This window comes from Staurois parvus, unplaced genomic scaffold, assembly GCF_062004578.1.
Source record: "Staurois parvus isolate SC_StPar_1 unplaced genomic scaffold, SC_StPar_1.0 ptg000160l, whole genome shotgun sequence".
In the NCBI taxonomy this organism is placed as follows: domain Eukaryota; kingdom Metazoa; phylum Chordata; class Amphibia; order Anura; family Ranidae; genus Staurois; species Staurois parvus.
This window is the reverse complement of record NW_028317956.1, coordinates 2,088,904-2,111,341: the sequence shown is the minus strand read 5'-3', so window position 1 is coordinate 2,111,341 and position 22,438 is coordinate 2,088,904. Positions and strand designations below refer to the sequence as shown.

The 22,438-nt window shown below is 41.5% G+C and overlaps 1 protein-coding gene across 17 annotated transcripts in view; it reads right to left on the bottom strand.

The window, feature by feature from the left end:
* Positions 1–22,438, bottom strand: part of LOC149463075 (cyclin-dependent kinase 11B) — a 74,062-nt gene that overhangs the window by 29,389 nt on the left and 22,235 nt on the right. For 10 of the 17 annotated variants that reach the window (XM_089675965.1, XM_089675969.1, XM_089675963.1 and 7 more), the window contains 7 exons: positions 20,633–20,755; positions 16,447–16,542; positions 15,184–15,339; positions 4,410–4,442; positions 1,372–1,437; positions 215–396; positions 27–117 (listed from right to left, as the gene is read on the bottom strand). In XM_089675965.1, coding sequence (XP_089532091.1) covers positions 27–117; positions 215–396; positions 1,372–1,437; positions 4,410–4,442; positions 15,184–15,339; positions 16,447–16,542; positions 20,633–20,755 — 747 coding nt within the window. The remainder of the gene's footprint in view (positions 1–26; positions 118–214; positions 397–1,371; positions 1,438–4,409; positions 4,443–15,183; positions 15,340–16,446; positions 16,543–20,632; positions 20,756–22,438) is intronic. The other 7 variants (XM_089675966.1, XM_089675976.1, XM_089675975.1 and 4 more) reach the window with 3 other exon arrangements.

Below are 22,438 nucleotides of genomic sequence, written 5' to 3'. Positions count from 1 at the left end.
ATGTGGATATTACAGCATTCACACACCGGTTTTCTTGTCCTTTGCCCTGTACACAACACCATAAGTCCCCTCTTCAATACGATTTAAGCACTGGAATTCCTCTACACTGCGGCAGCCCTACAAATGAAATGAAAGCAGAGGCATTTAACATCACCACACAACAGCAGCATCAGCAACACGGTTTCATTTCATTCAGAGCCATTGTGCCAAGTACCTGTAATGCTGGAAGATATTTAGGCAGCTCTTGCTTCAGCTCCACAGGTGACATAACAGGAGAATCAGGGACATAGTCACCATCTGTGTGGGCATTGGAATGAGGACTTGCATCCTTGACATCATCTTCCTCCTCATCCTCTTCACTCCCAGCAGAGTCATGGTCAAACCTAGACTCTGGTACTGCAGTAGATGGAAAAAAAAACAATTTATGTAGGACACTAGCAAGAAGCAATTGCAATTTAAAGAACAAAATCTTAAAACAGCTTTCTCTATTTGGATAGCATTGAACCAGGTTTGACCACTCACTGGGACTTCAATACTCTTCAAGAGATAGCTTCCACCTCATCCTTGGAATGGTTGTGGCACAAAGTAAACACTTGTCCACATTTTTATTATGACTAGCAAGGCATTAATATGTACTATGGAAAGCCCACAGGAGGGTTCTTAACACTTTTTGTACTGTATACACCATAAGGAATACCCCACAGGAATATAAGAATAATTCAGGCTGGTTATCTGGACAGCATTGTAAGTTAGGCATAGGCTTGGCCGGTTTCTTTTAATCTAAGAAAATAGCATTTTTGCACTCAACTTATCCTTTCCTTGGGGTCCCTTTTCAGTCACTGGCTCTCTGCTCCTACAGCGCTCACTGGAATAACAGGCTGTGGAGAGGATGGAAGCAGCTTGCTCAGGTTCTTAAAAAGGCTGAGAAAGGTGCCAGTCCAGGCCAATCCAAAGCCTGAATTGATTGAGTGATGTCAGCAGACAGCTGGCTAAAAAATGGTTTACAGGAGTGCACAATAAACTGCACTCCTGTGATCCATAGGAGAAGTAGAACCAAAAAAAGCTTTGGCCATACTTAACATGTATGTGAAAAATTAAAAAATTTCCCCCGGAGGCAAGTGGTTAAGCCAAGCACATTTTCTACTGGAATAGTAAATGCCTTCTTAAGTTAAGACATGGGTGGAGCTACAGTGGGAATGGATAAGCACTTGGGGCCGGAGATAACTTATCAGGATGCTTCCAGTCTTCACAGAGAAATAGATGGAAAAGTGGGTATAAAGGGAAATTCTTTGCGGTCTTAAGAAATTTAAATGACCCAAGGCTGGAAACGTGCAAACAACCAGTCACTTATTGCAAGACATATTTTCTTACCAAGAGGTACATGATTTCCATTCTCCCTTTCATCATCATCAGTCATCTCCTCTTCACTGACCTCTTCTGCAAAGAAATACATCAAAGTACATGGTTCAGACTTTATTTTATTAAAAAGCTACTTGCTGTGCTGCTATGCTCTACACTTTGAGTTGCTAACCTGGAATATGTACACAGCCAGTGAACTCCTGATCTGCATGTTTGTCCTGGTCAGTGAATTGAAGTATTGAAACCAAATGATCAGCATAACAGCCCCTCATTTAGCATTTTCAGATGCAGCTCGACATATGCAAGCTTCCATATTTCTCTCAGCACAGGCTTCCTTTAAAGTTTGTGTCTCAATAAACAGGCACAATCTCACCACAGGTCCCCAAAAGGCAAAAGGTAGCCTAACACAGTGTTAAACCTTTTTTCAGTTGTGGCACCCTTTTAAAGTAAGCAAAATATCCAGGTACCGCAGTCCAAAATGTAGAAAACAAAAACCGTAAAAAAACCGTAAATGTTACTTATCAATGGGAAACCTGAGCCTGGGATAATGCACACAACGGAGTCCCCCCACCACAGATTCCCTCCAGTCATACAGACCACCTCATCACATAGTCCCCTTTTCACACCAGGGTCCTACGTTTGGCTCCAGAAGAGTGGAAAAGGGCAGGAGGTGGAGGAGGTCTGAAGGAGGCATGCATTGCCATAGTATAGGTGAGCCAGCCACCATCACCAGCAACAAACGATGTTGTATGTTTTGGCCCTAGAGCATCACTAGCTGTTGTGGTGTTGATGGCCGGCCAGCCCACACACACCATGGTAACTGATAGTGCTGATCAAGGCTACACTGGGCCCTGTGCTCATGACACCCTGGGAGAACCCAAAGGGCACTCAGTTGAGAATCACTGACCTAGCAAAATACAGTCTACTTCTTCATACTCAACCATCAGAATATCACATTTTAATGTGGTCGTAAACCCTAATGATGGTTTGCACTCATAAGTAGGTAATTTCATCTTAAAAAAGAATTTGTTTAAAAAAATGCTCGCAAATACCTTTATTTCCTGCTTTTCTTATGACAATGTGTTCTTCTTGGTTCTGTTTGCTAATTGGCGAGTGGTGGTGGCTTAGCTGATGGCGGTGGGCAGGACCCAGCAACGCATCACTAGGGAGTGCATAGTGTAAACACCATCCACCCTACCATCAAGTGCTGTCAATCAAGGCTAATATCTGTCCCATCAGCCAGTGCTGCTGGTGCAATAAACAGCTGGGAGACAGGAGCAGAGTAAGCTGTAGACACTGCTTATTTTTTTTTTATTATTTATTTTACTTTGTCTGGAGCATGCACACAAGCAGTGGCAATGCTACAGAAGGTGTTGAGACTGCAGGTTGCTGCCACTGCTAATAAAAAGAAGATGTAACTGACAGGATTAACCAGTATTTCCAACAGAATTCAATGTATATATATATATACTGTATATATTTTTACAAAATAGGCACATAATGTTGTACCATCATGGTCACAAATATTGGCACCTCTGCATTTCTGTCAGATAATATACCACTGCGTCCAAAAAAAGTTGCAATTACACGTTTAGGCATTCGCATGTGTATTGCTTTTGTTTGTATTGGTATGACACAAAAAAGTCAAGAAACAAAAAGCCAAATCTACAAAGGTCAGGCGTAAATGGTGAGCGCTAAGGAGTTGGAGCTGCTTGCACTAAGAGGGAAGTGACAACCCCAAAATAAATATGTATCAAAATAGTGCAACACATAAAACATATCAAAATTAAACACGTAAATATGTGATGACCAAAGTCTATAAATATATAAAATATAGTAGATCAATACATAAAAGGTGCTTATTTAAAGTACCCAGTGTAGTGATGCCACACAATCCTTCTAATAACATTACATCGGTGTTAATACATAAACCATGCTCTTAAAAGTGCCAACTGCAAAAATATAACAAAATCTTTCAAAAGTGACAGTCTTATAAATTCTCTCCCGTGCAACAATTCCAAACTGTGTGTGATCCCGAAACTACTCTCCTGTGCAGGGTCCTCCACCACCATGCACTCACCAGAAGGCTACTTGCTTAGTAGCCTATAACTCCACCAACAGGGAAGCCTGATTCTCGCTCCTTAAAAATCACTGCTGCGGTGCCTCAGCATCTGTCAGAGCATCCTACATCTGCCTGCTTGCTGCCTGCATTTCTGCACCTGCTGCTATGTCTTCACATCGGCCAGCTTATCAGTCCTCCTGCTGTTCAGCACTTGTTCAGCACCTGCTGCAAGGTTCTTCCGGCCAGGATCTCCTACAAGGGACCCATGCCACTCCGTGCCCTGGTATATCCTGTCACCACTATGCCTTGGAAGAATTGTAGGATCATTTTAACTTCTTCCTCTTTCAAATCTGACACATTCCACGCAAAACCCCAAAAATGGACTGGACAAAATTATTGGCACCTTCTCAAAATAGTAAGAAATAATTGCATTCTAAATTTGTGATGCTCCTGTAATTTGTATATAAACTCACCTGTATCAATTAACAAGTGCTGAGAATATAGAAATCGTACTGGCAACAGGTAAAATGCTGAACAATTTACTCAACCTTTCTGTTGTGTGTTTGTGTGCCACATGGAACATGGAGAAGAGAAAGAGCAGCAAAGAATTGTCTGAGGATTTAAGAACAAAAGTTGTGGAAAAGCACGGATAATCTCAAGGTTACAAGTCCATCTCCAGAGATCTTAATCTTCCTGTGCCCACTGTGCGCAACATTGTCCAGAAGTTTACAGCCCATGGCACTGTAGCTAATCTCCCTGGACGCGGACAAAGGATTGCAATGAAGGATTGTTTGAATAGTTAATAAAGAACCTTGATCAACTTCCAGACAAATTCAAGCTGACCTTCAGGCACAGGGTACAACTGTGTCAGCTCGCACTATACGATGCCATCTGAATGAAAAGGGACGCTGTGGTGGGATACCCAGGAGGACCCCACTGCTGACACAGAAACATAAAAAAAGCCAGATTGGAGTTTGCCAAAACTTACCTGAGGAAGCCAAAATCCTTTTGGGAGAATGTGCTGTGGACAGACGAAACAAAATTACAGCTTTTTGGTAAAAACAAAAGAAACGTGTAAAAAATACACAGAGCATCCAGCGCTCCTCTGTACTGTGTAACAACAATTAGTCCATGGATAGACACATAAATAGTTTGTCATATAGCAGCAATTACTGCAATAGTAGCTGAATGGTATAGGAGTGGAAGTGGGAAGGATGATGGAAGAGTGAAGGGTGGAAGAGTGAAGGGTGGAAGAGTGAAGGGTGGAAGAGTGAAGGGTGGATGAATGAAATGTGGTTCACCTCTGCAGCTCCCGTGAGATCTGGGCAGGATCACCTCATAAAAGGAGGAAATAGCAAAAAGCAGGGCGTTGAGGTTAATACCAAGCAAAAAACACCTTTATTTAAAGCAGCACACTTACATGTCAGAATTCACCAATCCACCACATTAATCCACCAGTGGATAATTACACAGCAGGTTGAAACACCAGATCCGATCTGCTGACGGTACACAAAGGCAATAAATGGCCGCCAAATATGCAGCAACAGGGGGTACAATGGGCCAGCAGATAGTGTGGATAAAAAGAGAGCTGGTGGCATCTCCAGCTGCACTGTCAGGATGTCCTTACATGTCGTCAGGCGGGGCAAGCACAACATGTTTCAAGCATCTCAGCCCTCTTTATCAAATGTCATTTGCATTGATGCATGCATTTGAAAAAGAGGGCCGAGACCCTTGAAACGCATTATGCTTGCCCCGCTTGATATCACCTAAAAATTCTGACATCCTCAAAGTGTGGCTGGAGACACCACCAGCTCTTCTTATCCAAACTATCTGCTGGCCCATTAAAGCCCCTGCTGCTGCATCTTTGGCGGCCATTTATTGCCTCTGTGTACTGTCAGCAGATCGGAACTGGTGTTTCAACCTGCTGTGTCATTATCCACTGGTGGATTGGTGATTTCTGACGTGTAAGTGTGCTGCTTTTAATAAAGGTGTTTTTCGCTTGGTAATAACTTCAGTACCCTGCTTTTTGCTATTTCCAACTTTTTAGTAAAGCCCGTCATTTTACTGTTTTCATAAAAAGAAATGAGGCCTTTAAAGAAAAGAATACAGTCCCTACAGTCAAACATGGTGGAGTTTCACTGATGTTTTGGGGTTGCTTTGCTGCTTCAGGCACTGGATGTCTTGACTGTGTGCATGGCATTATGAAATCTGAAGACTACATAGAATTCTGGGGTGCAATGTAGGGCCCAGTGTCAGAAAGTTGGGTCTCCACCAGAGGTCATGGGTCTTACAGCAGGGCAATGACCCAAAGCACATGTCAAAAAGCATCCAGAAATGGTGTAATCAAAGTGCTGGAGAGTACTGAACTGGCCAGCAATGATCCCAAATCTAAATCCCATAGAGCACCTGTGGAGAGATCTCAAAACTGCAGTTGGGAAAAGGAACTCTTCCAATCTGAGAAACTTGGAGCAGTTGGCGAAAGAAGAGAGCTCCAAAATTCCAGTAGAGAGGTGTAAGAAATTTACTGATGGTTACAGGAAGCGACTGATTCAGTTATTTTTTCCAAGGGGTGTGCTACCAAATATTAAATTTAGGGTGCCAATAATTTTATCCAGTCCATTTTTGGGGTTTTGCGTGGAATGTGTCAGATTTGGCTTTTTGTTTCTCCACTTTTTTGTGTCATACCAATACAAACAAAAGAAATAAACGTGAGAATGCCTAAACATTTGTAATTGCAATAATTTTCTGGGCGAAGTGGTGCATTATCTGACAGAAATGCAGGGATGCCAATATTTGTGGCCATGACTGTACAAGTGCTATTTACTTTTTTTTCCACTATACTATCACCCATTCTGCCATCTTTTCCAAATACACTTATGTATACTTATCTGGGACAGTGTGTTCATATTCTAAACTAGCCAGACTTGTACTCCCACCTGGGAGACAGGAAACCAAAAGATACATTTTTTTCTACTCATGTTGCCTTCTGCGATGTCATATAGTTCATATAGTTTGTTTTTGTAATTCACTGTGCACACAGCTGCTGATAATGCAATCTGCCTGGCTATTCTGGTTTATATGCACAGGGGTTAGACAAAAAAAATAGTAACACTACATGATTTGCAGGTGTGAAAGTGACATGTTTCACATTGAAAACAGAAGTGATGTTACATTCTTTTGCTTTCGCTGTGTAATGAGACACCTAGCTAACAGGTGGGAAGCCACACTTTTGTCATTCACTGCGTGCACTGCTTGAAATACGGAGTCATGTCAGAGCTTACAAGAAGGCAAATTGTTGGTGCCGCTTAGCAGATAAATTGGCAACTTCAGCCACAAAGGGACCAGCTGTGTTGCGAGGTACAGTATCAAAGGTTATGACAGAATATACAGTTTCTGGGAAAACATCGTCTGATAAGCATTAGTGTGGTCGACATATTTCAAAAGTGACGGTAGAGCTCAATCTTAGTCCTGTGAAGACTGGGATTGATCTCTGCAGTCACTTTTGAAACAGTTGTTTTCTTACTCCTGGTCACAATCCTGCACAATATCCTTTTGGATCTTTCGGTCAGTTGACCATGTTGCTTATCAGATGACGTTTTCCTGGATACTGTATATGTCGTCATAACCTTTGATACTTTCCCTCGTGACATTGGCAAATTCAGTCAAAGAGACACCAGCAAATCGGGCACCAACAGCCTGCCCTCTTTGAAGCTCAACAAGCTCTGATATGACTCTGCATTACTAGCAGCGCACGCAATGAATGGCAAAAGTGAGGCTTCCCACCTGTTAACTAGGTGTCTCATCACACAAAAGCAAAAAAAAGTGTTATATCACTTCAGCTTTCAAAGCAAAACATGTCATCACTTTTACACCTGCAAATCATGTAGTGATTACAATTTTTTGTCTAACCCCCTGTGTTTACACAGAAGACCTGAAACAGGTATGCAGCATGGCAGCCAGGCAAGAAGTATTTAGGTAAATTAGTAAATGCTGTGATGGATTTGGTAAAATGTCTATTTCGTTTCCTATTGAATATATATATATATATATATATATATATATATATATATATATATATATATATATATATATATATATATATATACACACACTTTTTTATACACATCTTTTTACATATTTACTTTTATACTTTAATACTATTTCTTTCCACATATTTATAAATGTTTAGCATGAATATATATGTTGTGTGAATATTTTCTGCCTGCTGGGCTTTGTGGTACTTTAAGAAATCCTTGCTTAAGAAATATTTGCTCACAGGAACAGACCCCCTCCCATCGCGTGATTTGGAAGACAAAAGAATGTTTTTCTCTTTTTAAGATAAGACTGAAGAAGATCACACCTATACCATGACGGAGATTGTTTTCGTGTAAAGTGACCAATCAAAGACTAATATAATGCTTATGCTGTTATCACGTGATGTTCGCATCATTTTTCATATATAAACTCACGGTTTCATTTCAATAAATTAGAGAGACGTTTTCACAGACCAAACGTGTCAGTGTGAGTTTCTTCATGTGCGCACATTCCAAAAGCTGGCCAGCATCATAAATTAGGACAGGAACAGATAAGCACTGGACAATTAGGTCCACTACTAAATCAACTGGTGCCGAGAAACACGGGAATTCTGGGTAATGAACCTGCAGCTAGCCGACCTCAAAAGGCATTGTCAGTCAAACTGGACAGGACGGAGATTGATCGCCTCTGCAGCATGGTAAGATATATTTTGCTATCTTACCATTGCTTATCCTGTCTTTGTTGTTGATTCATACCTGTGCCTAGTACGGCTGCTAAAGGTCACTAAAGGCAGGTAACCTTGCTTGCCCAGAGTTTATTTAAATATACCTGCATGCGCTTATCTGTTGCCTGGGTCTCTGTTGTGTGTTTTTATGTATCAGTCTTGAGGTGGAAGAGGAGTGGACCTACTGAGGGTTTTGACACATAATTTCTCTGGGTGTGTGGTAACCTTGTGTTTTGACCACAACAGAGGAGGTGTCGGATATGCCTCACGGTAGTGTGACAGCGGGTGCCGTAACTGTTTGTGTGGGTTACGATGATTTACTCAGTGATCTGTACTCATAGCCCACCAAGATAGACTGCTATGTTATGTCCTAAATGTGTGTCTGTGAGCTAATGTTTGCCATTCATAACAGAAGGTTGGGGTTTGTTAAGGGTTAAGGAAAGTCTGGACAGCAGCCTGTGAAGTGTCTTAGATTTGTTAGGAAGGACCAGAGACAGGAGGAGATGGGTCAGACGCTGATAAGACCCCTAGAAAGGAATGTTAGCACGTGACCTGGTTGCACAGAGAGAAGAGGAAAAGTATGTGGAATCAAAGATAAGGAGGTATGAGAAAAAAAAAAAAAGAGAAGAAAGATGTCTTAGTTGACAAACATGTGCTGAAGACAGTAAGAAGTTTGGTATAATGTAGCCAAAGTTATCCACAAAGAGTAGTGGACAGAACAGGTATTGCTACAGGGAAAACAAAAAAAAAAAGCTGTTTATGTGTACCATTAATGTGTTAAATATTGAATAGGATTACTGGCATGTCATATTGTGAAGAAATGTGAAGGAAGTGAAGCAGTTAAAAAGTTATCTAAAATAGCGAAAGTTTGTAAGCTGAAGGTCAGGACTGGCATAAATCATTGTAGGAACAGAGAGGAATGTTATGTGAAAAAAAGGTTTGCTGAACGTGACAGAAGTTTGGTACAAAACTGTAAAAGCGTTGCATAAAGGATGGTTGGAATGTGGGGCGGAGGAGGGGAGGGGAGGGACAGCCCTGCCCTTTTGTCTAACGCCTACTTTATTCCCATAACCCCAGCCCTGCCCAGTACACTTCCTGCTAGCAGCCATCTTGCTACACCTATGTTGTCATTTCCTGCCCTGCCCAGTACACTTCCTGATGGCAGCCATCTTGCTGCTCCTGCTTTGTCCCTTCCTGCCCAGCCCAGTACACTTCCTGGAGGCGGCCATATTGGTACACCAAATTAGACAACTGGAAGGCCAACGCCTCGAGTGAGCCGCCTCTACCCAGTGTGTCCGATCTTACAAGTCAATGGTACATTCTACGTGACACCGGATGTGCTGAGCAGAATCCCAAGTTGTCTATGGTCCACAGGACCCGAAGATATTGGACGTTTAAAAAGGTACCCCCAATTATGGTGGAACTGAAGCCTGGAGCCCCCCTACCCAGGAAACCACAGTACCCACTGAAACCAGCGCAATCCAAGGCCATTTCGAAGCAGGTCAAGTCCCTTGTGGCAAATGGTGCACTCGTACCTTGTACCTCTCCATGTAATACACTTTTGTTCCCGATAAGAAAAGAAGACACCCAAAGGAGAACCAGAGAAGTACAGGATGATACAGGACCTCCGAGCAGTGAATGAAGCCACTGTCTTAGAGACACCTATCGTTCCAAATCCCCACACTTTACTCACAGGGGTATCTCCAACAGCAAAGTATTTCACCGTGGTGGACCTGGCAAATGCATTCTCCAGTGTTCCCTTGTATCCTCCCTGCAGATACTTCTTCGCTTTTATCCATGAGGGGCAGCAATACACCTTGGCAGTTATGCCACAAGGGGGCGCACAATTCTCCGAGCCAGTTTCCCAAGGCCATGACCACCATACTGGACACGTGGCAAAAGGAACATTCGGCAGTGGTCCTTCAATATGTGGATGACCTTCTCCTCTGTGCGGATGACCTGCCCACGGCTAAAGAAGCCTCGGAGAGTTTACTATGTTATTTGGCACACCAAGGCTGTAAGGCTTCTAAACCGAAGTTGCAATGGTGCTCTACAACAGTCGTATTCTTGGGCCACTGCCTCTCACATGGAACAAGGCATCTTACGGAGGAAAGAGTTAAGGCCATCCAAAATCTGCCACTGCCGCTAGGCCAGAAGCCACTCCATGCCTTTCTTGGCCTCATATCCTACTGTAGGTCATGGATTCCTGATGCTTCTTGGTTTATGCAACCACTCTACGATGCTCTCAAGTCTGAGCCCTTCCATCTGTCCGAAGAGGCCGCCTCCAACTTTTTGGCTCTAAAACGCTTACTTTCTTCAGCCCCAGCCCTAGGTCTACCAGACTACGAGAAACCTTTCAAACTGTTCGTGTCTGAACGCCAAGGCCATGCCACAGGAGTATTGGCCCAGTCCCATGGCGACCGCCTACGACCCGTAGGCTACTACTCATGCCGTTTAGACCCAGTGGCTAGAGGAGCACCGTCGTGTCTGCGTGCAGTTTTCGCTGCTCAAGCTCTGCTGGATAAGACCTCTGATATCGTACTGGGACATGAACTTTTTCTTCTGGCGCTGCATGACATTGCTGCCATTTTAAACCAAGTCCAAGAAGCTCCAACCTAAACATTTGTCCACAGCGAGGCATCTTAGACTACAGTGTTCCCTCCAACTTCCTGATAACGTCACTCTCCTACGTTGCCAAACCCTGAATCCGGCCACTCTCCTCCCAATTGCTGAGGGGGGTAATGAAGGTAATGCAGAAAGTGGAGAGGATGATGGAGCCACTGAGCCTCATAATTGTCTTGAAGTGATGAAAAATGGAAATCTTCCATCTCCCCACAGTGAGTGAAACACCTCTGCAGGATCCAGACTTCACTTTCTTTGTTGATGGTTCCAGATATGCTGATGAAGGAGGCAAATATTATACAGGATTTGCGGTCACTACTTCAGACACAGTCCTACAGGCAAGAGCCCTATCGCCTGCAATATCTGCACAGGGAGCTGAACTTCAAGCACTTACAACAGCATGCCAGGTGGCGGAAGGAAAAAAGGCCAATATCTACACAGACTCCAGATACGCCTTTGGGGTGGCCCATGACTTTGGACCCATATGGAAGGCAAGAGGATTTATGACTGCGGCAGGTACATCCCTAAAACATGGAGTAGCCATTGGACGACTGCTGGAAGCACTCCTACCCATTCAAGTGGCTATTCTGAAGGTAAAAGCTCATGGGAAATTTAACTCCTCAGAAGCCAAAGGCAATAATCTGGCAAATTTGGCGGCAAAACGAGCGGCCATGGGATCACCAGAAATGGAAGGAGAGGTTACCGGAGAGTGGGAACCAATATTCACCTTACAGACTTTACCTGTGGACAGAAGCTACCTCAAGGAACTCCAAGAAGCAACAAGTCCAGAAGAAAAAGAAAGCTGGGGACGGAGAGGAGCTATTCTCAAAGATGGTTTCTTTGAGTGCAACAAGAGGCTTTGTTTACCCAAGAATATGTTTCCAGCTGTAGTCCAGTGGGCACACGGAGCAGCCCATCTGTCAAAGAGCCTCATGAACTCTCTCATCAACAACTACTATATAGCGCCTGGAATCACCACATCGACGAACAATTTTTTGCATAACATGTGCCATCTGTGCAAAATGCAATCTGGGACGCACAGAGAAGACACCACAGAAACACTTGGCCAAACCCCTATACCATTTTCAAAGGATACAAATTGATCATATCCAGATGCCAAAGAGTGGGCGGTTGAGTACACCCTAGTGGTGTTGGACATGTTTCCCAGTTGGCCAGAGGCCTTTGCTGTAACTAACATGACTGCTAAAACAACTGCGAAGAAACTCCCCACTGAGGTTGTTTGCAGATATGGGCTTCCAGAGGTGATAGAGAGTGACCAGGGCCCCGCCTTCACAGCTTAAGTAACCAAAGAAATATGGGCGGCATTAGGAGTCACTCTGGCGTTCCATACCCCCTATCACCCCCAAAGTAGTGGGAAAGTAGAAAGAATGCTAAAAGTAGCCCAAGAGACTGGCATGAGTTGGCCAGACAGTCTGTTTATTGCCCTATTTAATGTCAGATACACACCAAGAGGAGAACACTCCCTATCCCCTTATGAGATTTTGTTTAGCTCAGCCCCCAGATTTGGTTCTTTTCCACAACAGTTGCAATTACAATTTGATGTGTTAACTGATTATGTGACTGTATTATTACGTGAATTAACCCGTATCCATGTCCAAGTGTTTTCTCCATTCCAGATTCTGAGTCAGATACAGGAACTCACAGCCTATTACCCGGAGATTGGGTATTAGTAAAGACATTTATGAGGAAACATTCTCTTGAGCCAAGATATGATGGTCCATTCCAAGTTCTGCTGACCACAGCCCCTTCTGACAAGGTGACCAGGAAGAACACTTGGATACACGCCTCCCACTGCAAGAAAGTCCCGAACCCTGAGGGAAAGGCGTCATCTACACCATGACAACTATGTTGTATATCCTTTTTCTTATAAGTCTGACAGAGGCTCAACAGGTGGATATCACCGAAATAGGTGACATCACTATATTTTGGTACAACTCATCCAACACTCATGTAGCTATTTACACCTTTGATTTCTGTAGTATAGATCCCATGTGGTGCTATGACCATAATCTATATGATCTTGACACAACGAGCATGTTCCAATAGTAGTGACCAGGTATACATATGTGTCATGGATAATTACTGGGGACCAAAAGATTAGAATAACATTGGAAGGGATTTGGACTGGTGAGTATGCCCTTGTAAAGGCCATTATGCCTCTCCACATCCTAGCAGAGAATACCCCTGACCCAACGCCAGGCCGTAGGAGGAAACGAAAAGCTCCTTCTGGTAGTTTTGACCCACATGTGTATATAGATGCCATTGGAGTCCCAAGGAGGGTGTCTAATAAATTTAAAGCCAGAGACCAAGTAAAGCAGGTTTTGAATCCCTGATTCCCATGATAACTGTTAATAAAAATGTAGATTAGATAAATTACATATACTACAACCAACAAAGGTTTGTGAATTACACCAGGGATGCCCTTCAAGGAATCGTTGACCAGTCGTTGACCAGTTAGCCCCTACATCCTACATGACATTCCAGAATAGGATGGCTCTGGACATGATTTTAGCAGAAAAAGGAGGTGTCTGTAAAATGATAGAAGGAACCGGAACATGTTGTACATATATTCCTGACAATACTGGCTCGAATGGTAAGGTTACTCTGTCTATAAAGAAATTGGAAGATCTGTCAGTTGAGTTGAAAAAGAATTCAGGTATCACAGACCCGTGGGATCAATATTTCAGTTGGATGAGTGGGTGGCAAAAGATACTTGCCCAAATAGGGGTCACTGTACTAATAATTCTGATTCTCCTGGCCCTGGTTGTATGCTGTGTTATACCATGTGTGAGGAAATTGATGAGCAAAGCTGTAGACAACAGTACACCTATCTTCCTGAACCAGGAGCAAGAGGATCCCCATATGATAGATGAAGAAAAACCTTACACCCCATTACGGTCCCTCCCCGCCAACAGTAATCTCACAATTTTGTAGGGATAGCATCTGACTTCCTTATGTATAAAGTCTGTGGCAAGGGAGGTGATGAAAGTGTCATCACTTGTCTAACGTACAGCATAAAAGAGTTCCAAGGTACATAAGGACAGATGAGCTAGGTTTTATAGGGACAGAGTAAAATAGTCATTTTAAGGGGGGACTGTGATGGATTTGGTAAAATGTCTATTTCGTTTCCTATTGAATATATATATATATATATATATATATATATATATATATATATATATATATATATATATATATATACACATACACTTTTTTATACACATCTTTTTACATATTTACTTTTATACTTTAATACTATTTCTTTCCACATATTTATAAATGTTTAGCATGAATATATATGTTGTGTGAATATTTTCTGCCTGCTGGGCTTTGTGGTACTTTAATCCTTGCTTAAGAAATATTTGCTCACAGGAACAGACCCCCTCCCCCTCCCATCGTGTGATTTGGAAGACAAAAGAATGTTTTTCTCTTTTTAAGATAAGACTGAAGAAGATCACACCTATACCATGACGGAGATTGTTTTCGTGTAAAGTGACCAATCAAAGACTAATATAATGCTTATGCTGTTATCACGTGATGTTCGCATCATTTTTCATATATAAACTCACGGTTTCATTTCAATAAATTGAGACGTTTTCACAGACCAAACGTGTCAGTTTCTTCATGTGCGCACATTCCAAAAGCTGGCCAGCATCATAAATTAGGACAGGAACAGATAAGCACTGGACAATTAGGTCCACTACTAAATCAATGCTACTTATGTTTTTTTATCCTGAGAGGTTTACCTGCAGATATGCAACAAAGAAGCAGTGTTGCCAGATGGTGAACCATTTAAGAATGTTAAAAGTAGCTCTGCAGTATACTCCGTGTTTCATTCATAGAAGCTGTAGTTTCTATAATGAAGAAGCCAGATGGAAAGGGCGGGCATAGTCAGGCACTCTTGATAAGAGCCCTTGACAGCTCCCAAAGTTCTATTCTTTCACTATACCGGAAGATTATGGCAAGAAAGTATGGTGGGGCATGAACAGAGGATTTCACCCAACAGAAGAGGCATCAGAACAAGGGACAGATCCTGCTGACTGTGAGTTATGTCCATTGTGCTTTTTGTTTCTTTTATTTTGGCTGCATGTAGGCTTTTAAAGGCAAATGATTCCTGTGATCTATTTTACAATGATTGTAACAGTGTGCCTCAGACCACACTATGCTGTGCTAACATCCTATGAACCGAATGCAAGTGTACGATAAGCATAACCAACTCCTAGTAGATGATTTGAGCTGAGTTTACAGATTAAGCATGTAACGTTAACCTTGTTCTCACTGCAGAAAGCAACATGATTGCACTGGAATGACATATGTTTGTTTCTATCTATAAATACAATTGCCACTAGTTAACAATTACCTGCACTGTGCTCTGAGGCTGCTTCTGAGTTACTTCCAGTTTCCTCCTCTTCCTCCTCCTCCTCCTCTTCTTCCTCCTCCTCCTCTTCCTCTTCTCCTTCCTCGGACTCCTCAGAGCTGGTTTCCTCTTCTTCCTCAGACCCTGAAGCAGAGCCTCCTGAAAATAAAGAACATCAATTGGAACTTAAATTTACAGGGTTTGTGAGTTTTTATCAAAACTTAGCATCAGTACATTCATAGGAATGGAGACCAGTTAGCAGCAAATTTTTGTAATCTTGTCTTCTTACCAACCTGCACTTTTCCTCAAGTGAACTGATCATATCACAAAATGATTTTTTTTTTTAACCTGATCCAGTGCACACAGTTGGCACCCTCACCACCAGTGGCTTCAATAGCTCTGTAACATACAACAAATGTGTTTTTTTTGTTATGAGTCTGGTGTCTTGTGCAATGTCTTTGTGGCTTCACTGTTAGGGCTGGTTCACACCAGAATCGTTCCCCTGCAGTGTGATTTGGCGCCTCATTCATATGAATGGGCTGAATATTGCACCTGAACGCATAAAAAGTCGTCCATGCACTGCACCAAAAAACATGATATTGCAGTGCATTGCAATTTGGTGCTTGCATACGCATGGCGTTTGTGATCTGTGTTTGGGATGCCGTTAACAATGTATTAGCACCTGAAGCAGATGGGTTTTGAAGGAAACTATATGGAACACCCTTTTCCCGCAGCACATTCAGGTGTGAACTGGCCCTAAAAGCTGGTTAACGCAGAAGACAACGGGACCTTATGTATCCAATTTCCTTTCTTTTTCTTTGTTATCTAAACTGTAGGGTAAAGCAAAAGCTTCTGCAGCCTGAAAGTAATGAGTTTTCATTTCTTGCAGTGATCTGTTAAAGAGTCATACAGAGGAAATTGTAAAATGCTTGAACAAGAATTTTATTCAAGATTCTATTTCTTGTGTGCAGCCCACCTCTAAAGTTCACCCTGATGTTAATCGGATATAGCTGGCGCCCCACAATCTAATTTCCTATGCCTCCTGGAATCCTTACCTACTGATTGTGACTGGATAACACACAAATGTATTCACTGGTTCCAGCACAGCTCTCTTTATGATCTGTCAGCAAAAACCTGACATAATTGTGCACTGAGCTACCTCACTTCAACATATACAAGAATAAAATCTAGAAACTGGCATTCCTGCTTATCTGGCAAATGCAGTTCTAGCTTCCAACGAAGTGGATAAATTAAGAGCTTCTGTACCTGAAGAGGATTCCGCAGAACTGGTCTTCCTCTCGCTGTCACTGATATCTTGTAAGTCAGACAAAAGATCCCTCACATCTGGTCTATCCTCTTTGACTGAGGGAAGGAAAAGTGAAACTTGAAAATATATAAAACACTGGCAAGAGATTACAGACACTGATTGTTGGAAGGGGGGGTTACTGAAGTGAACAAGGATTCAGTTAAAAAATAAAGTTAATCATGTTTTATTGATTTCAACTATAAATCCTTTTTTGCTTTCACAAGTTTGCTTCAGAGTGCCAAGATACAGAATGTTGAGGTAGAATTTTAATGGTCATGGGCTAGATGCATGCTTAAAATAAGAACATTACTACTAGACATGTCTATTTTGCTTGTAGGTATGAATGTCTATTTGCATCTTGAAACTGTCTTCCAACTAAAACTCAATAAAAATGATTGAAATCGAAAAAGTAACATTACTTTCAGTCAAACAGTATGAAAGGGTCTGATATTTCAGCTACAAGTGGAAATGGTTACATAGTTAGTCGGGCTGAAAAAAGACAAAAAGTCCATCCAGTTCAACCATTAAAAAAAAAAAGTTATAATCCTATACCACAGTTGATCCACAGGAAGGCAAAAAAAAAAAAAAAGAACCCAGCAAAGCATGATCCGATTTGCTTCTGCAGGGAAACTAATTCCTTCCTGATCCCCCAAGAGGCAATCGGATATTCCCTGGATCACCTTTACCTATAAATGTTAGTATCCAGTTATATTCTGTGTATCTAAGAATCCAGGACTTTTTTAAAGCAATCCACTGAGCTGGCTAGAACCAACTCTTGAGGGAGTCTATTCCACATTTTCACAGCTCTCACTGTGAAGAAACCTTTCTGTGTTTGGAGAATAAATTTATTTTCCTCCAGACGTAAAGAGTCCCCCTTGTCCTCTGTGATGACCTCAGGGTGAATAGCTCTACAAAGAGTTCACTATATTGACCACTGATGTATTTATACATGTTGATCATATCCCCCCCTTAATCTCCTCTTCTCAAGAGAGAATAAATTCAGTTCCTCTAATCTTTCCTCATAGCTGATCTCCATGCCTCTTATCAGTTTGGTGGTATGAGTAACACTTTTACTTTTACTTCTTATAAATGTTAGAAGATTGAGACCTCCCAGACATAACTCCAGGTTCTCTTGTCTTTTTCTATGGATCTTCATGTGTTTTTACCCAGCTTTGAGCATAACTACTCTTAGGGCCAGTTCACACCCTAAAATCGCACTCCGGATGCATTCCAGATATGTTTTTGCTTATAGTTCATACCACACTCCGTTCCTGTGGAGGTTTGATGCAGTTTGCTAATGTTCCAGTACAGTTCTGTGCAGACAAAAATGCAACATGTTCTGCTTATTTTTCTGCACTGGAAACTGGCTACACTGGTGTGGACTAGAGCCTTTGGAATACATGGAAAACACTGCATGCATTTTTGATGCATAAAAAAAACAAAACTGGATCTAATGTGAACTAGCCATTAATGTTTTATTCCTAAGAATGTAAAATATATAATAAATATCTAACAGGGAGCTCGGAAAACCCCTTGGGAGTACTGCAGGACATGTACAGGCCTAAAGACTAAAAGCAAAGAGATCTCACCGATGTACTCCGAGAGACAAAAATAAATTGTCAGGCAGTTTTACTCTCCGGCATGCACCAAAAATGGATGTATTCAGTTCTGGGTTTACTGATCTTTTTAAAACACGATGGCCTGCCGAAAGTTGGTGTGCTCTCATTTCCTTTACTGTAACTATGATTAGGAATACCAACATGGCCATAGAAAAGCCAATGTAAACAATCACCCATAAATAAAATAGGTCCCAGACAGCCTTAAAAAAAAAAAAAAAAAAAAAAAAAAAAAAAAAAAAAGTTATATATGGGATTATGCAAAAGGCTGAACATTCCTCATTGAAACATTGGAACATTGATAAACTATTTTGATATTATTTGGTTAATATTTGGCCCTTTATTTAGTTATACTTAAAGTGGTTCTAAAGTCTCCCCCTAATACTGAGTCCGATCTCGGTCTAACGATGTGCACTGGAGACTCGGCTCTCCCAGGTCTCTCTCCCTTCACTGGCAGAGACATAGCAGTGGGAGGCATTGGCTCCCAATGCTGTCAATCGAAGCCAGTGATAAGAAATGCAAAAGGCGGAGCTCGGGAGCGAGCTCGTACCAGTACCCCCATAGCAAGCAGCTTGTTATGGGGGCACTACCCAGGAGGAACCAGAAGCACTGGCGGGGGACCCAAGAAGAGGAGGATTAAGACGGTTTTGTGCAAAATCATTGCAAAGAGCGAGTATGACATGTTTGTTATTTAAAAAAAAAAAATTAAAAAGCCTTTAGTATCGCTTTAAGCTGACACTTCAGCCTGTATCAGGATTTATAGGTCACCTTTATGCAGAGCTGTGGTCAGGCTATCGATATTCAAATATTTACATATTCTTGAAAAGCGGTACATGAGCTCCATGCTTCAGTCTTCTGTAGCTGCAGATATAGATGTCATCCTCAATGTTTACAGCAAAACACATTTGTTGTGAACATTCTTTTCTCATCTGGATTACATCATTCTGCTTCCCCTCTTAGCATGGACTTGGCAGCCTTCTATTCTTTAATGTAAACACAGGCGTGCACTGGAAAAGGATGACCAAGACCTGGCTTGGAGGACTTCACTGCTTTGCTTGTGAACTTAGAGAATAAATTGCTCCACAGTGTTTTCTGCTACAGAGGTTAGCCAAGGCTTCTTTTAACCATTTGCCCTCTAGAGGATTTACCCCCCTTTCGTGACCAGGCCATTTTTTGCTATACAGCACTGCATTACTTTAACGGCCAATTGCACGGTCATTCAAAGCTACCCCCAAATTAAATTTACGTCCTTTTTCTCTCACAAATAGAGCTTTCTTTTGGTGCTATTTGATCACCTGTGCGTTTTTTATGTTTTGCACTATAAACAAAAAAAGACTGACAATTTTGAAAAAAAAAAAAAAATTCAAACTACATGACTTCACCCACTACACAATGGAAAGCTGTGGGTGAGATTAGTGAATTGAAAAAAAAACAAATTAAAAAAAAAACAAAAACACAATATTTTTTACTTTTTACCATTAAACATACGCAGTAAAAAAAAAAAATGTAAAAATCAAATTTCGTCATAAATGTAGGCCAAAATGTATACTGCTACACGTTGCTAACAAAGAAAATCCCAAAACATGTAAATTAAATGGTTTACGTGAAAGTTAGAGTGTTTACAAATTGCAGCATATATACTGGATTTTTTTCACTTTTTACTAGTAATGGCGGCGATCAGCAACTTATAGCGGGACTGTGGCGGGCATTCTGACACTGGGGGGGAACTGACTTGGTGTCACTGACATCCCCAGTGACACCAATACAGTGATCAGTCCTAATAAAATGCACTGACACTGTACTAATGGCACTGGGCAGGAAGGGGTTAACATCTGGGTCAAAGGGTTAACTGTGTGCTGTTTTACTATGTGGGCTGCGTGTCTGTGTTTCACTGTAAGCACACTACCTTGTATGGCTCTGCTATGCAGAGTCAATACAAAGCAGTGTGCAGGAGCTGACAGGGGAGAGATCTGTACTGATTACATACAGGTCTCTCCCCGGTCGGTAATACTCGGGAGATGGCTGGGTACGGTGAATGACAGCCAAGGCCACGAATGGAGGTGTGGGTAGGGCGTGCTACTAGGAACTGCAAAATCACGTATATTTACACATGACTTTGCGCACCCGTGCCGCCCTGTAGCAGTGTTTCTGCTGCTATAGGGTGGCGCAGAAGTGGTTAAAGTGTGTTTCCTGCTCATTAAGTTAATATGTTAATATTTGAATGTCTAGACCTTCCTTGACAACTACATGACTTCACCCATTACACAATGGAACGCTGTGAGTGAGACTAGTAAGTTGACAGTACAGCATCTGACATTTTTCAGAAGAACTCGGGGCCCTCACAACTGGCTGTCAGAAATGCAACATATGTTCACACCTTCATATAAGAAGGTCCTGTTCATAGAGATCTAACTTGTCACTGTCATTCATTACAACATTTAAATTACTGCATATATATGGTATACAGGTATGAGAGTGGAAAGTATGGAACATATGTACGATTTAAAACCTGAAAATGAATAAAACTTACTTTGCTTCCTTCCATCTGCTGCTTCTAGTTTTTCACGTTGCTGACGCAAGGGGCTACGACTGCGGTAGCTGCTTTTAGATTTGTCGCCATGCTCTTCCCTGGCAGTTCTATGATGAGCTGCTGCTGTAGAATGAAAAGCCATCAGAAAAGATGTAAAATGTTAGAAACATTAAGGTACAACCAAGTAGACCAATCAAATTTGTTCTGCGTTTAGAAGACAGAGAATATTCATTTAGAAGATTTCAACTCTACACTATGGCTTGCTACTCAGTAGTTTAAAGGTGGAGATGCCCTTTAATGACTGCCAAAGACTATTAGGCAGTTTACTTTCTGGTAACTTTAAACAAAGACATCATTTCTAAGAAAGCAGACTTTTCTGAAAGTATGGTGTTCAAGAAATCCCTGATGAAACAACTGGTGCTGCTCAGCGTGTATTCAGTGAATACATTGCTCATTTGTCCTAAGGGAAAGAGACTGAATGAAAATTGGTTGAAAGCAATGAACTGGCTGCCTTTAACCACTGCCACAGACAAAAATCCAGTTACCTACTAAGATATGTAGATCTTTAGAATCTATAGTGAAAAAAAAAAGACTGTGGGTACTGCAGTCCTAACAGATAAATTTGTGTGTACATTGGGAGTGGAAGGGATATAATTTTGTGTCAGTTACTATAACTGTTAATTTCCAGAAATGGCACATTTTGGTATCATGACAGCACAACCTATACAAAGATTCATACAGGCTCCCCTGGAAAACGATGAAAGATAACCTTCACTAAAAGCCTATAATAATAATAAAAAAAAAGAGAACACATACTAAAAGCTTATACTTGTTTTCAATAGAAAACAAAGCCACCTAAGGCTGATAAGACAACACTATCCCCTTCATATTATTTTACTCTTCAACTGATATTCATAGTGTGACCAGCCATGCGATCCTTTGTATTTCTGCACAATGAGAAGAATGGGAGGAAGCAAATATGCACCAGAGAGATGTGTCAGGGCTCTTGTCATTGTCTATAGTAAGTTTCCAGCTGTGGGCAAGGGAAGTCCCAATGAGGACATCAGAAGAAACAGGCTTGTTGGTACCCTGGTCAAAAAGTGCTAGCAAATTAAAGCAGAAATCCAAGCAAGAAGAATACACATTTGAATTACATATATGTCAATTATGTTCACCTGTCAAATGATTACGAAGTCTGGTCATCCATTCTTGTGATTCAGGTACCCTGCCAGACAGCATAGCTAATCTATGGACACCTCTCAGACTAAACTAGAGTTAAGCAATACAGCCTGGTTCAGAACCCACCACAACTTGTGAGTGGTCATGAAGAAACCGCAGCACATTGATAAGGCTGCCCTACTGAAACCATTCCCATATTCATAGTGCTGTTGTGCAGGGTATTACAGGAGGTCGAAACAAGACTGTTTATTTTTATATCGTATATCACAAGTATCTAAGTTTTTTTTTTTTTTTTAAGTGAACCATCATAGAAAGGACAAAATAATAATGAACCTTTGATCTATGTAAGGTGAAGCAGAAGGGGAGTCCATCAATCACTTTTGATACTCAGCTGAATTATCGGCAAAGCAATAAAGGACATGCAACGTTCACGTTTTTGCATTAAAAGTGATGTGGACCAGCACTACGATACTGAGATGTAAAAAAAAAAAAAAAAAAAAACAACATGTCACAAGACACACCTGGAGTTTTATCTAACTCAACTATTTTATTGTGTTCAAGTCATCTAGATAAACACACCCAAGGTAAGCAAAAAATGAAAAAACACACACATATTGTTTTTCACAA